General features: G+C 41.5%; 1 protein-coding gene across 2 annotated transcripts in view; it reads right to left on the bottom strand.

The window, feature by feature from the left end:
- Positions 1-16,925, bottom strand: part of LOC104041218 (amine oxidase [flavin-containing] B) — a 52,697-nt gene that overhangs the window by 25,572 nt on the left and 10,200 nt on the right. For both annotated transcript variants that reach the window (XM_064473057.1, XM_064473050.1), the window contains exons 2-3: positions 10,436-10,530; positions 9,388-9,525 (exon numbers count right to left, since the gene is read on the bottom strand). In XM_064473057.1, coding sequence (XP_064329127.1) covers positions 9,388-9,525; positions 10,436-10,530 — 233 coding nt within the window. The remainder of the gene's footprint in view (positions 1-9,387; positions 9,526-10,435; positions 10,531-16,925) is intronic.

Here is a 16,925-nt window from a genome sequence, read left to right as displayed (position 1 = left end):
AGGGGACTGGAGCATCTCCCTTTTGAGGAAAGGCTGAGAGACCTGGGTTTGTTCAGCCTGGAGAGGAGAAGGCTGAGGGGGGATTTCATCAATGCTTATAACTAGCTAAAGGGTGGGTGTCAAGAGGATGGGGACAGACTCTTTTCAGTAGTGCCCAACGACAGGACAAGGGGCAATGGGCACAAGTTGGAACACAGGAAGTTCCACCTGAATATGAGGAAAAACTTCTGTCCTGTGAGGGTGCCAGAGCAGCGGCACAGGCTGCCCAGGGAGGGTGTGGAGTCTCCTTCCCTGGAGACATTCAAAACCTGCCTGGACGTGTTCCTGTGCCCCCTGCTCTAGGTGTGCCTGCTGAAGCAGGGGGGTTGGACGAGATGCTCTCCAGAGGTCCCTTCCAACCCCTACCATTCTGTGATTCTGTGATATTGCTGAGAATAGCATTCTCCATACCTCCTGGTGCTGTATAATCTCTAAAGAAAAACACAGCACAAATGTAAAATATGCCCCAAGATGCACAAAACATTTCCTTTCAAATATTTTTATACCTAAATCAGAGCAGTATAAAACCAGCAATAATAACCACCCCTTCTGATCATTTGACATATTTTAATACCAGTACTATAATGCTCTGAAGTATTTCTTATTTAATACAGGCACATATATATATATATTTTTTTTTATAAACCGTTTCATGATACCACTTGCAATGCTTCCAAAAGCAGAACACCAGCATCAGCATTTGGAGGACTACCTGCTATTGTATGGGTCGCTTGCTGCTTACAAAGGCTGTTCCTGCAGTATGGGCTAAAGCATTCTGAAGAAGCTGAAACTATGGGGAGGAAATTCATGCAACCCAGCTGTCTCAGGAATAAACAAACAGGGAAATAAGAAAACCAGTGTTTGTCACAAATATCACAATTCCCAAAAGATTTTCTCATCCACCTGTTTCGCATCAACAAATTTTTGGCTTAGTACACTGGACCCATGTAATATAAATAGCATAGAAATAAACTTTCTGCATGCATCAGCTCTGTTTCAGGTCAAATAGCTGACATAAGAAGTGGGTTATTACAGGTGGGAAAAAAACCAATATAATGGCAACTGAATATCAGCAGCCCCTTGAACACCAGCCCCAGCAGCTGGGATGGCATAAGGACCAGATCCCACACACTTTCTCCTGGGAAGGTGACAGTGACGGAATGGTTTGCTAAGAAAGGACATGCTCTGCCAGGAAATATCATCAGTATCTCAATGCAGAGTAGGATCTCAGAGGAAAGTCTGCTTTTGCAGGCACAAGACAACTTCATGCTCCCCTAAACATTATGTACCCAGGTAGCGCCCAAGTGGGATGGAGCATTGTGAATTGAAGGCCCTGGTGCCAACGATCCATGCATTTTTTTACAGCACAGTATAAACATCTTATAAACATTGTCAGCTTTTGTTAGAAGAAACGAGATGGTGTGGTGCATTCTCTGCATCACTGAATGAGCACAGATATTCCCTCAGCTACATCTTCTAAACCTTGGAGTAACTGATGCTAACTTCACCAAGATGTCGCTCTGCATGTTAATTCACAGTTACATAGGCTTATAGGCACATAGTGCCCTCTGCTGATTCGCAGCACTGGTACATCACACATACCTTGTTCTCTCAACTTAAAACCCTAGTAATGCCATGCACAGCAGCACAGAAACAGTAAGATGCAAAGCTGTGAGAAGGAAAACAAGAAAGAGCAAAGCATCACCTCAGGCTGTAAAAAGCCCCACTTCAGCCTGTAATTCTGTACCTGTCTCAGATACTCAGTTTCTCATCTGATGACCTGTGGAAAACTATCCGTTTGGTTTGGTTTGTGGGGGGTGTTCTTTGGGGTTCTTTGTTTTGGTTTGATTTTAATCCATAGCATCTAACAATATGTGTCTTTGGGACCAAGTCTCTTGTGTAATCATAATTCTCAATAAAATATTGCAGCTAGCTGGACCAAGCTGAGAGAAGTATACAGGCCTACTTAGAAAGCTGTAACAGTGTTGAGCATCACTGAAGTTCCCTTCTCTGAGAAACTGTTCAGGAGCTCATATGCCTAGCTTGTTACTATACTGACAGATACCCTAAAGGTAAAAAGATATATAGGTTAGAAAATGTAAATGCAGCATAAAAAAATCTGGATAATATTGTAGCTCTGCACCATCAGTTAAGACACACCAAAACATCCTCCAAATATCTTTCAATATCTAACTTGAGATCATCAGCTGTGGATGCCAGATTGTTTTGGGAAATTTGTTCAGCAAAAGTAATCCCATTTTAAGCGTAGCACAGCCAGTCCCATTGGCTTGAAACATGCATCCTGAAAAGGAAAGGGGCTAATTGGGAACAATTTGTTTCTGCCATAATATAAAAATAAAGTCCATCTTTACTCTGCCACAACATCAGTCATACAATTGCTGGAATACTTATCTGCAGAAAGGCAGGATGAGAAAAACAACCGCGCTGAAGTGATTTACAAATGGAAATCAAAGTTGTGCTCTGAATTTAAAAGCAAATATCACTATTTGTTCCAATCAACTGAGAAAAGGGTTAACTAAGTCTCCTCCCTAGTAGAATGGGGTTTTTTGTTTTCAGAGACTAAAAAACACCTTTACAAAAAATATTCAGGTGTTTTATGAAACACAGATTTATAGGGACTGTGGATCTAAATACTCTTTGAAACCAGGTCTGCATGTGAGTTTCAACACCTGAATTAAACCTGCCAACAAAGTGGTTAAAATCAGTAGAAAACTTTCCAGTATTTCTAGAATTAGTCTTTAAAAAAAAATGCAAAACCTTCTTCCCTTCCCCAAAGTGGATAAATGGGCAAAAATAAATGAAAACAGGATAAAAGAGAAGTTTTGTCTGAGAGAAAGCCATCAAATGAGGTCTGCCCACAGATAACATAACCAAGCACACAGGGCACACATGCTCTCTCACAACTAAAACACTGTCTTTAAAGTAGAAGAGAACATTGGGCTCACTAGTTTTGATTCTGAGATACTCCAGGCTATTAACTTCCTTACCTAAAAAAGCTAAATGAAATCTTACATAAAACTTTACAGATGTGTGAAACCCAGTACGCTTAGGCAGCTGGTCCTGTATGAAATACACATTTTTCTAATTCTGTTTTTCTGTAGACCTCAATCAGCTTCTCAAGGGAAACAAAAATCAGTTCTTACAATCAGATGCAATTGAAGTTTTTCTCCCAGCAGCATGAATTAAATAAGCTAGGTGGGAGCACAGCTCCTTTTCCTTATCTCCTAGGGAACAGACCCTTGGGTCTGGGAGGGCTAAGGCTGAGGAATTTTCTTTCCATTTGGATTTAATTAAGAAATGCATACTTTATTTTCAGTTCATTTTTCTTACTACTTTCATCCTTATGCTACCATTAGGTCACAGCTGCCAGTCTTCCAGCCAACCTTCTTTATCAACAAACATCCCTTACGAGACTCTGCTTTACAGTCCCCTTTGACAGAGATCGCTTGCAGATTTGCTGTACATAATCTGGCTTCTTTTATGCTGCTGCAATACAAATATTATCCATCTTTTCATTAAAAAGGCCTAATTACAAACTTCCTTCTGGCAACTACTGCCAGATGGCTGGCACAAAAGAGGGAAGATGCCCCTTGATTTACAGGGCAGGTCCAATGAGACTGAAACAAGACCATCCTTTCCTACACTCCTTCCAATGTCTGTTCTTCATTTACAGCATGGAGGATATCCCTTATGGGAGTCTGGAAGACGCTTTCACCAGCTTCAGCCTATTCAACCCTCAGACTCACTTTTGAGGCTACCGGTGAGTGCAATTAATGAGACAGTGTCTTGTGACAGGAACCCCTGCATCCTCGTATCTAGTAAAGAGTTAAAATAACATAGATCTGCATTCCAGTAATGACACGTGAAACTACCAAGGCCCCGTAGTAATTTAAGCATCTTTGAATTTACTTGGTTTCCTTTTCAAGACCAGCTTCTTAGAGATTCAGATGTATTCTTCTCGGTTCCTCAAGTTCTTGCTTACAAACTGTCAGCAAAAAGGGGAGAAACCAAAAGACGTGATGCCATTTCACCTCGCTTAAACTGATGGCAACTGAGTCTCACAGACTTTTCATTTTCTGACTGCACTCCAAGATATACAATGAAAAATTAAAGCGTTTTATCTAGTCATTCAAAAATCCATTTAAGCTGTTACACTATATACTACAGACTATGCCAGGAGATATTGCTCTTAGATTTGCAGAGAAGCAGGTCAAAAGCTTAAATAAATCCTCTTGCTTAGCTTCAGTGCATATATCACTGATATGACAGAAGAAACACCAATAAATTCTGTAACTTTAGATGCAGCAGTCACTTATCCAGCTGCTAATTAAATCCCAATACAACAGGACCATCACATTTTTTTATTCATGAACAAGACCAGAGCAAACTGCATTTTAATAAGCACAATAGCGCTGAAAATGAATGACACCCAAGAGGGCTGTAAAATTTTTTTCTGCAGATCTACTGTAGATCAGTATGTAACCCGCTAACGTTAGCGCAGATTTGTGGTCCTACTTAAAAGTTTTGCACGTATAAGACTAAATATTCACCTTCAGTGATGTGCTGCAGACTGGGTTCACATTAGCATTGACCCCAGAGATGCTGATTGTATATGAAAGTTGTGCTAAACTTGAAGAGGGCATGACGTGCATTTGAACACCTCTAACCAGTCCTGCTGGCAGATGAACGGGTATGAGAAAACTCCATTCTTTTACAGGGAACTTAACTGAGGTAATGAAATAATCAGCAACTCACTGTCAAGAGCCTGTCTAGTGAGCAGGAAGGAGATGCTGCTTCATGTTTCACCCAGCATTTTAACCTGAAAGAGCTCCCTGGACGTGTGCAATACCAAGCCTGCCTTTTGGAACGAAGAAAACAACTAGCAGGACCTAGCTCAATTACCACCACACGAGGACTGTTTCAGGTGTAATACACTGTCAAAATAGCCAACTACCTAAGCCAACCGTTAGCACTATCTGCAGTCTGCACTGAGACACCACAGAGATTAAAAGGAATAAATGTTACTACCACTTTCTAGCAACGATGCTATAATCTGGGGAAATTTCTGGAAGCATCAGGGCATTATCCCATAGAAAGTTCTAGTGGAAAAAACATCTGGAAAAAAATTATAATGAACACCAATGGCAGTGGGAAGACCTACCACAGACTAATAACTAGACTTTGAGAAACAAGCTTTGTTGGTCTAATGTAGCCAGCGAGGAGTCCTGTTGCCATGTTGCCAGGTTTTAATGCAAGCTCTCCATCAGCGAAAACGGAATCAGAGAGCGTTCAGCTGGCACCACAGCAGGACAAAGGGTAGATCTTCCTGACTGTATATGAAGGAATCAAGTTCTAAAAAGATTAATTTGGCAAACGAGTCATACGAAGAAATGTTTCTTTCCACAGATCTAGGGTACCAGAGTAAACCAGTTCTACAGTTATCTTACTTAGGAAAGGAACCTGGGTTACATTTGATAACATTTGATACATTTGTGGTTTAAAATGCAATAAATTGCCATGGCTGTTGGGACTGCACAAAAGTGAAGTGCAATTTGAAATCAACAAAGCAAATATATTGATAATTAAAGCCTCACAATAACTGACATGTTTTCATATTTCAAACCTCCTTTCCAGGGACTGTTACATGGCAGTGGTAAAAATCACCTGGACTATAAGTACTTTGGTTTGTTTTTCTAAGACAAAAGTTGTCATTTTGGTGAGGAAAATAAACACCACCAAAAGTTACAAATCTGCCTATCTAAGGTAGGGCCCTGAATCTTCTCTGGGGCAGCTAAGGAAAAGTTATCTTATTTTAAGAAGTGTTTTACATCTGCTTACCAGCCCAATGGGAGCACTTGCTAGGAGATGATAACTTCCCTGATAGTTCTGCTTTTGCTTCTTAAATCTGGATTTATGAACTTAAATGGAGTTACGCTGCTGAAAAGCAGTGGTGTTCAGGCAGCAATTTGCCTACCAAATACTACTTGCAGAGCTATACTAATTTTCTCACTAAGGCTGATGAAGCAGTATTTACACCAATGAAAAGAACATACTAATCTCCTTTCAAAGACCGTGAAAAAGGCTGCTTAACAAGTGGAGGAAAAGGAAGAAAATGTAGGGCAAGAAATATAATTTTGAGTTTCTGTGAAGATATCGCCCACAATATAAGCACGACCAAAAATAATTTCACAGCTGAACCTCACATTAAAAAAAGATTAAAGGGGAAAAAACCACACAACCTAATCAAGTTGGTAAAGCCTAATTAGCAAAGATCCACCCAGAGATCAACAAAATATGTTCTTTTCATTTTGTAGTACAAAGAAGCTGCATATATTACTTGTATTAAAAAGCCTCTAAAATGCGTTTAATTAACTACGAAAGGCTGGATTTTGCCTTTGGGTATATGTAAAAACAGCAGCTGATTTTACAAGATGCACTGTGATGCCTGATTGTGTAGTGAGAGAAGAACTAAAACCTTTAGGTTTCATTGCCTCTCTGGGTTCAGAGAGAATTTTGTGGTCTAGAATTTAATTAGATTTGGCCACAGTCACAAAGCTTGTGACTTTAAATTCACACAGGGGCAACAGAACTTTGTATTTTTTTGGAATCCGATTTGCAAGCTATGACTTGAGAGTACTAGTTAAGTTTCAGGGAGCGCACAAGAACACTGTCCATTTTCAGGGAATGCATGGGTAAGCCACATAGCTGAAAGTAAAAGATCTGTAAGGAATGTATTACAGTTACATGAAATGCAGAAGTCTGAAGATCATTACACTGATTTGGCTACAAAACAATGTATATGTTTACTATATACCAGTCATCTTCCAATTCTTTAACTGCGAGTAATTCTTCCGCTGTGACAATACTTTTCCACAGTTGTATAAACACAGAAACAAAAAGGAAATGAAAGATTTAAAATGAGTGAAATTAGGTGATTCAAAAGAGGAGCTGTGGAATATCTCCTCTCTCTACCTCCTGCTTGGCTACCAGGAAGTCCTGGCACACACTTCTCTCCCTCCTCTCTTCAGGAGCTCTCCTACAGGCAGCCACAATGGGAGCCTGAGTCTACAAACTCTGTCTGAATCCAACCTGCAGGCTCTTCGCATGCCCTGGGAGCACCCCAGCTAGCAGATGGGATCTCTCTCCTTGGAGACTTTCAACATTTGACTGGGGATGGTCCCAAGCAACCTGACTAACTATAAGGTAGACACTGCTCCAAGCCCAGGGCGGAGTACAAACCTCAAGGGTCCCTTGCAGGGCAGCTTTTTCCACGGCTCTGCGTAAGGTATAGTGCCAATCTCACACGTGCCTGCCAGCACACAGACCAACTCACTTGCCTGCATCAAATTGCCATGGATGCTCCATCCCCCTGGCATATGTAAGAGCATAACCTGTCATCTATGAGCATCCCCCAGTAGGTCTCAGCATAGGCATGAGTGCTGGAGCAAGCCCAGGCCCTCAGCCTTCCTCACAGCTCCCCCAGGATCTGTTTGCACAGATGCCGGCATTAACCAAAGTAGCAAGTACCCCATATCTCCAGGCTTGGATGTACCGAATGCCTCCAGTAGCACAGTGGCTTCCCGCACCTCTGGATTTCTGGATAAAAGTCATACTACTGTATGGACTTGTGTCCCAATTCAAGGCCCTTTCCATGCCCAGCATACAGACAAAGCCAAGGCATGCCCCTCTCTGCCAGCGTGGGATACGTTCCTGAATGCCAGCAAGTCCTGTCACTGTTGGGTAGGGAGGAAAGCTGAGCGCCTTGACTCACACCAGCACTCACCACTCTGGGCTAAAAGACAGACATAGATGATGGTAAAAGGCTATGTGCAACCTCTGGCCACTCATGCAATAGGACACTTGTGGTCAAGGGAGACAGATTGTCCTTGGCAAGAGCCCAAACCTCCTTGGCAAGAGCCCAAACTTCTACTTTTGTGTGTGTTCTCTCACTTGAAAAGCCTGTTGGAAAACAAAAGATTATTTTAACCAGCATAGTAATACTTATTCCTCCACAAGCTCATTCCTAGAGATCCTAAAAGAAAATGGGGTCTGGCTTACTTACCAACCAGCCATGCTTGTCTGGCCGCTGACAATAGATCAGCTTCAGCAACTTCTGGCAGCATTTTTGAATGCCCCCATGCTAGGGTAACAAGGTTGTCCTGAGAGCTGGTCATCCTGACTGGCCATATCAATTTTACTCCACCATTAAGGTTTCCGCTCAAGGCATGACCTCCTATTGCTGTTGAGAAAACTCTGAAGGCTAAATAGTGTGAACAAGCAGAAAATTTGGCTTTGAGGATGATGCCAGAGGCACACGAAACAGAAGAGGGTGGATGTACCCATCAGTTCTACCACAACAGAATCGTGGACAGTTACCATAGCAAATCACTTTGAGAACACACTATTTTTTATAACAATTGAGTGGGAAAAAATACTGGAAAATGTATGGCAGAACACCTTTTCTCTATTGCTGTTTTTAAATCTGTCAATGTTTCCTTTAACCTTTGATCAAACACCAACTACTATCTGACAAATATTTTGCCAATCATTGCACAATGGCTTTTCATTAACATTGAATTTTATTACATGCTTATTTCCTCAGGACTAACATAGAAAGTTTCCCTTCTGTGGGAGTGCAGCACCGCTCTATATCAGGAAAGGAGGAAGGATGCTCTTTTGGAGAAAGCGTAGTACGAATACTGAAAATATGTGGTCTTTCCAACAGTTTTGCCATAGCTGTCCTGTTTCAGATTGTGAACAGATCGTTTAGATCTGCCTCCACAAGAATGTTTGACTCCCAGAGCCTTTTGCAATTCTTATTACAATGCCTTTTGCTACTCTGCATGTTAGTTTTCCCATCAGCAAAACCAGACTTGACCTCTCCCATTTCTGTCAGTGAGGATAAAAATTGTCACTGGTTTAGGAAGCCTGCCCTGAGAAACTTTCAGCCTGATTAGAGATACTTTTAGGACTTCTGAAAGGGACTTTCAGACACCTTGGGCAGTGTATATGAGAGCTGGCCTGTACAAAACAGTCACAGTTGTACCGTTCATAAACAATGAAGGTTTCTGAGAGCTTTTAACTAAGAGCTCAGACCTGAACCAAGGCATCAGCTAACAGGATGCGTCTACAGGGTACACAGGTAGATGTCCATACATATAGTGATTTGTATGAGTTCTTCATTACCAACACACTTATTTTTCTCCAAGAAACTCAGATGATGCGTACTTAAACACGTACACTCCACTGTAGCATGGGTGGAAAACAATGAGAAAGGAGATCACTACAACTTGCCTGTCTAGAGCAGCATGCTTGAGAGCATCTTACCTTGACATGGTGTATCAGGTGCTCAACTTCATTCACTTTGTAAGTCTCTATACCTAACTCTTTAGATAACCGCAGGAGACGATTTTGTGTTGGCCCCACATAAGCTCCTCCAAGGTCCACATATTTAACTTGCTTATTCTACACAAGACACAAAAAAGAAAAAAAACTATTAAAAAAAGATAAGCCCTTTGTAAATAGGACACAAGTTAAAAGAGCAGTCCAGAGGAACTCTTTATTGAAACAGTCCCAGAGCATTTTGGGTGAGATTCCTTCCTCTCCCCATGGAAAACTTCAGTTCTTTGGCAGAGTTCTGGCGTGGCGATTACCAAGAATCTCAGATAAGGAGTTCATAGACCGCTTAGCTGGCCTGTTGTTACATTACAGCCTTAACAAACATGAGAGGAGAGAGCCTGACAGACAGAGAGAGAAGGACAGAGTCAGAGACATCTGTGCGGTTCTTGCTCCTTCAGGCACCTCGCCAACAACTAGTTCAAAGCAGAGGTAAGATTTTCAAATGAGCAGAGTGGGAGGGGGTCTCCCAGGTCACGGTAGGGCAAAAAGTAAAGGAGTGAAGGGACACATGCTGGTTCTAGTTCCCAGCCACTCCTGCCATTCCTCTAGGCTCAGCTCAAGGCTCTTCATGGCATGGTTGGCCTTATGGGCATTTTTTCATAGAGGTTTCTCCAGTGTCTCTCCCCGGGGAATTATTTTGAAACTTAGCCAATCAGTTCTCCTTCCCAGAGGAAAGGACTGATTAATCCAGAGCCTGCATATCACACAGAAATGTTCTGTCCTGACCATCATGCCAGTCTTTTCCTACTCCTGCTGGTACAATATCAGGACATTTCCCACCTGCTAGTGCTCTAGAAATTTTCCCTCAAGTAGGTCCTCTAGCAGGAAAGAAAAAGAAATACATTTATGTACACTATTCATATAGCATATTATACATATATATACACTTACACCATACATGTGTATAATTAATACATATGTGTAGTATATACTGTATGTATGTATATGTAGTACAAACGGGTTTGGAGATAATTACCCTTACAGTGAAAGTTCTTCCACCAACCCTGTCATTGGCTTCCAGCACCACCACGTTCAAGCCTGACTCAGTCAGCAATTTGGCTGCTGAGAGACCTAAAAGATAAAAAGAAGCACAATTAAAGAATACTTCTGTAAATGGACCCCATGGCTTTTGTGACTTGACATGTAAACACTCACATAGCTATCCATCCAAATCTGGAATTTTTCACTCAAATGCTTTGCCAGAGAGGTAAGTTGGAATTAAAAAAAATTTAAAAATCATGAAATGGAACTGAAGCCATATATGAAAACAGTTTGTGGTCAAATTTTACATGTGCTGAGCACCCTTTGCACCACATGCTCAGCTCTTCTGATGCATAAGATAGCACTTGTTATGACAGTCATCCAGCCAGGCAGAGAATTTGGGAGGACAGCTTTCTGTTTTCTAACATCAGCCCATCATCTTTTATAACCTCAAAAAAAAAAAAAGGAAGAAGTGAAGTTCTATTAGGACTGTTCTAAATCTGAAAAGCCTTTGTGAAGCTTGTAAGCATCTGCTTTCCAGCTCCAAATATTTTAAAGTACATTAGCAAAGTTCCCACACAGTCAGGTCACAGGTTTCTTCTGAAGAACATGTGGTCTGACTCAGAAGAGACAGAATGTGCACTTGTGTGTGGCAGTAACAAGAAAAAATACGTGTAAGCGTACCCCAAAAAGATTGTTTCATTCCTCATCTATTTTCTTCACACACTTTTATTTCCATCTTGCAATTCTTAAAGCTGAGGCAAGAAAAGGAACAATGGGAATACAGGAAAGAACATCTCATTTCAGTTCTGATGCCATAAATCCTCATAACTGCAGAGGAAAACATTAGCGTCAGGCCCTGCAGCAAGCGTGTCAAGCCACTATGGGAATAAAGGGAACTGGGAAGGGTGCGCAACATGGAGAGAATACAGCCTGCAACCTCTCAGCTTCTTAAGATCATCTCTGCCTTTTTCTTCACCACACAAACCTAGATTTGTACAAGCTGAGGTTCTTACTTTGGCCACATGCGAGTGAATTTCTAGTGGCATGACACAAATTACGTTCTAGAGGGTTGCGTCATCCTCTTGAACAGATAGGATGTGTTGAATAAAGTTCAGCACAGACCAGACTAGAAACCACACCAATACATCATAATTCAGCTATACTTTCTGGCTCTACCATCAGAAGGCAATCAGTTTCCTCTCTGTGTCCTAGTACATGTAGTTTCTGAGGAGTCATCCAAGCAGATTGTTCCAAGCATAAGGCAGCCATGGAAGAAATGGCAAAAGCCCTGGCAGGAAAAACGGATGGCAAGCTAGCACGGCAGGACTGAATGAAACGGTATTGAGAAAAATATAGCAGCCCGGCATAGAGAGAGAATATTAATGAGAGCTACTAAAGGCACTACAGAACATCCTGGTCATCAGCTAGTGGCTTGGGAGTAGGAGAACCAGGTCCTGTTCCCAGCAGTGCAATGAACCTGCTGCACTGTGCTGGTTAAATCACTTAAGTTTTCTTTGTTTCCCCATCTGTAACAAGAGAAAATGGTGTTAGACCTATCTATCTAGAGGATTTTACATTTTCTGGAGAAAAGCAGCAGATATTTCCATTAAAAGACCATACTATCCTGCTTTTATTTCTAGCTTCATGGGCTTATTTATCGTGGGTTTTCACATAAGTGTTAGTGAGAAAACTAGTAATGACACTGATAAAGGCTCCTTATTGAGGAAATTCTATTGCAAAAACATCTGGCTGGATCAGTGGCCTTGACTATGCTCACAAATATTTGAGGATACCAAGGAAGAACAAAATACAGAAAACAGTCATGGTATGCAAAGACAGACCACCCCTTGAAACAACTTGCAAAAAGAGATTGGTTCCTGAAGGAAAAACAGGCAACAAAACACTGAAATAAATATAGTTTACCAGTTAAAGAAAAAAAAGGTTTCCCTTAAAAGACAAATATTTCATCAACTGGGAGAGGATCAATAGTAGTTATTAATAATTTACAGAATGAATACATAATCTGAAGGCTGTTGTCACTGCACATTTCTGTTGGCTTATCACGCTAACAGATTTTGACTAATCAATTAATAATATTCAGTTACCAACACTGATTAAGGAATATGAGATTTGACTTTCTCTATTAAAACCTAATGAATAAACATTTCAGTACAGCTGGGAACAAAGGCAGTTTATTCCCAAGAGCTGAACAGACAGAGAAGCTTGTGACAGGATAGTTCTCTAGACTCAACTGAAACACAGCCGATTCGCAGCAGTCAGCCCAGGTACCACCTCCTTGTTTCCTTATGCACCTTTCATCCTATTGTGCCCACCTACTATTTACTCCCTATTTATTCTGAGGCAGGTGCCATTTGTTTTTTTTAATCCATACATTCATAGATGTACCTGTTGGAGATGGATAACACTTTATTCTTTCCTGATGCAAGTACAAAAAAAACCAAACCAGTGTTGAGGGGAAGATTGGGCTCATTAATACCTCGCTGCCCCATGCCCATCCTCCAGCAGATCAGATCTCTGTAGGGGCAGGGATGTGTCCTTGGGGCTTTACAGTGAAAGTTGTAGCCTACAGGGTTCCCAAACTAAGCACCACCTGACCAACTACTCCTTTTCGAGGGCTGGTGGTCCATCCCCTCCTCTCACCTACATGGCAGCTCTCTTCTGGTCCAAAGTTTTGCTGCAGAAATTTTGCAGATAACTGCTGACAGAGGCAGGGAACACAGCCTGCCTTTAGCTCCTCTCCCTCGTCCCTAATGGAGACGCCAAACATGTAACTGGGGGAAAAAGGTGGAAGAAGTGAAGGCAGAGGCTCAGGAGGGTCAGACAGCACAGTGAAGGACCAGATTAGGCCTTATGGCATGCACAGTACAGGGTAAGGCAAGACCACTGTCACAGATACCACATTAGAGTGCAATACTGGCAGGAATTTTTCTGGGTTTGGTATCTCACACATTTGAAATCACAGTACTGCCACATCACCCTGTACCTGTTCCCTGGAGCTGGACCCAAAATCCCAAATGGGTTCTTGGACTGTATAACAGCAAGAGGACTGGATGCTGCAGAGGGAGCGCTCTGAGCCTAAGTGATACAAGGACAGATAAGGTGCCAGGAGCAGCAATAAAAACATATTAAAATGGAAATGAATACTAGCACATGAACACTGGGGCATGAGAGTGAGGTTTGTTTTTCAGAAACTAAGAATTGCTGCAGGAAACTCCTACAAACCACAACCTCTTTTCTGGGCAAGAGTCAGAGTGGCCTCTCTGTGCTTAATACACCAATTGCACAAACAGCATGCATGAAGTCTGTGAAGCAAAGCCTGGAAAAATCTGTCATACACGACATAAGATCTCCTCTTGAGAAGTTTAACCCTTCACAGGCTTCACACATTTCAGCACTGCCTCTCACTTAACTCTCACTCCCTCACACATCACTAACAAAAGGCAGATCTTTAATACTGCCCCTGTTGCTCACAAGTGAGGCAACCAACCACATTCAGATGTAAAGTTTGTCCAAAAATGTGACTGATGCTGTTGCTACTTCCATTTTGTGCACAATGCTTTGTCACCCAGTGGCATCTTCTCTTCCTCCCCAGGGGCATTTCAACAGACTCAGATCTGAATTGCAATATAAGGGCTCAACTGCTTTTGCCACTGCTTCACAGAGGACAGTAATTGGGTCCAGTTTCCACTGCAGGTCAGCTTTCTTCAAGGGGCAACAAACAGCCATATATATAGTGGAAAACATACAGTTATGCAGCCTCACCTGCAGTTCTGCTCAGAGAATCAATAGGCAGATAATTAATGCAGACAACAAAGAAGCCAAGTTGATAGGTCTTATTTGAAGCCCCAGATTGAAAATACCATTGTGCTTAGATGATGTTTAACCAGGCAAGCCTTCATCTGTTACCATAGCAACCCGGTACCCAACTACAGCCACTTGGAGATACTGGCGAGAGATTTCCTCCCCCAGAATTTTTCAATGCATGTGTAAGCCATGAAAATTATTTCTCCATCATCCAGCACTCTGCAGTCACAAGGATCTTACTCAAACGTAATAATCACAATAATTATTTCATCTTCAGTTCCAACTTATTTCTTCCCTGTTTGAGATCTCTGTACCTGCTAAACATCTTAAATTGCACCATTTCATTAAACAGCTTCATTATAACCGTACTTCCTACCATTAACAGCTTTCTTACATTAAGAGAACAACTAATTTGCATTTTTCTTTTTTTAAAGAGAAAATCTTAAATTTCTGTGCTAGGGCAGAATCCAAACTTGCATTTGGATTGACAAATGTGACAAGAGTCAAATTTTTCATCTGACCCCCATGTATTATGGGATACAATGAAGCCCTAGAGTCCAACACATCTGACTATTTAAAACACATTTTAAAGTAAATTTTTTAAAAACTGATTAAAATTTTGTAACACCAGGATGCTACTGCCTGGAATCAGCAAATTTACCGAAATACCCTTTTACCTTATCATTTCCACAGAAATCTCACTAGAAAGGACACAACTGGAAGTTGCACCTCTGATACTTCTCTATATGATATTTGTGCCTTCTTTCATTAGGCATCTGTTTTGGTTTTTTTTTCCCATAGGATACCTCTGCCATATACTGGATGGCTAGACAACCAATACATAACAGCAAACCCATCAGCAAGATTTTATTCCTCCCTTGGGCTACACCCAATTCCCTCGCAGTGTACAAGGGACAAGGCAGGTAACTTGGAGGTGGATAGATTAAAAAGCTGTAAATAAAGCTTATTTCAGAAGGCATTCCCACAGTTCCTGATGTAGCTCCTCTGTATTATTCACTACTTTATCACGTTCCCCCATGTTTATTATCCCCCTTCTAAGAACGAAAAAAATCTCTCTTCTCTCACATATCCAATTATAAAAATCACCTACAAATTCTAAATTAAAATTTGTGGAGGGGGCAAAGAAAGAGCCTCTAAGCCTCTGGCACTAATTTAATAGCTTCTAAGAGGGCTGCCAAAAATCCTTTTACTTTATAACCTTAAAAATTTCTCTCTCCAACTAAAACTGTAAGCTGAGCAGAAAGACAGGCTGCCATCATACTTGTACTGTACTTACTTGAAGGTTTTACTGCAGAACTTACATGCCTCACACCTGGATTTCCTCAGATTCATGAAGTTTACAGATATTTCTCTCCTCCTCTTTCTTTCTTTATCTTAACACCAAAGATCTGTTTACAAAGTACTGCCCAGGGGAGTTTCAACATTTGTAACAGATGCCACCTTGTTGCATACAAACCTTGGCTGGAGGTTAGAAACATCCAACATTTTTTAAAGAGGCAAGGAGCTGATTTTTACCTTTGTTGTGCCTCCACAACGTGAATATACATGTGTGAACAAGCTCTACGCTGGCTTGGTTAATTGCTGACAGCGCAGCGTCCCCCCTGATAACATGTGTTTGAGCAGGGACTAACACCTGGTTTTCCCAGCGCATTTGCAGGTGCAGCAGCCGCACGCCAAGCCGTCCTCTGGGCAACCACCTGAGAGCTCGCGCGTGTCTGCGTGAGCGGTGACTGCTGCGATGTACCTTGTAAATAATGCCAAAACTGATGAGATTCTTGCAGACTTTTTCCTTGCTCTCAACCTGTTTGGCCACATCTAAATCACTGTCTGCAGAGACATCAGGTAACAGATGCTCCTTTACCCAGAGCCAGAGGGCAGAGCAGCCTGCAGCACCAGAGCTTCAGCACTCTTGATGAGGTCCAGGACAGTAAGCAAATGAGACTCAACATGAGGACCTGTCACAAAATGCACCTTGGAAATGGCACTAACAACCACAATCCGGTGCCCTAGGGTGAATGGAGAAATGGTGGGATGTAAAAATATTTCAGAAGACTGATAGAGAGAAAAGTAAACATACCAAAATTTATTATATGTAAACAAATAAGAGTTGAGTTCAGGGTCACTAAGATAAACGAACTCAAGTACTTCTTAACATAAGTATTCAAAAATATTAGTCAGACCACCTTTGCCCATGGACATTTAATGTCTTGAACCTGTTATTTTAGAAGTCTCTAGATTTGTCTTCTTGATTTTGAGTCTAAGTCTCATTTTGACCAGAGGGGCCAGGAATTTCATTTCTTTTTTTAATGAAGTGATGAGTCTCACAAAAATCGTGAAACCTGAAGTAGCTGAAATGTTAACAAAACCCAGCAAATCTGTCAAAACCTACACAAAGTTACAGAAGCCGGCATTGCTGTGGGATCACATCGTAAACACAACTCCCCTCGCTATTGGTTGTCTGCATACAGTAACCCTTACCTACCACGTTACGACTCTCCATTTCTCAGAAATACATACAAAATGCACACAGTAAATAAATGAGTTTCACCAAAACTGCTGCACCGTACCCAGCGAAACAAAATCCACCTGTCTTAACACTGCAGAACTCTTGAGGAGAATGCCTTTGTTATCAGCCA

This window comes from Phalacrocorax carbo, chromosome 1, assembly GCF_963921805.1.
Source record: "Phalacrocorax carbo chromosome 1, bPhaCar2.1, whole genome shotgun sequence".
Classification (NCBI taxonomy): domain Eukaryota; kingdom Metazoa; phylum Chordata; class Aves; order Suliformes; family Phalacrocoracidae; genus Phalacrocorax; species Phalacrocorax carbo.
This window is presented reverse-complemented; position numbering and strand designations above follow the sequence as displayed.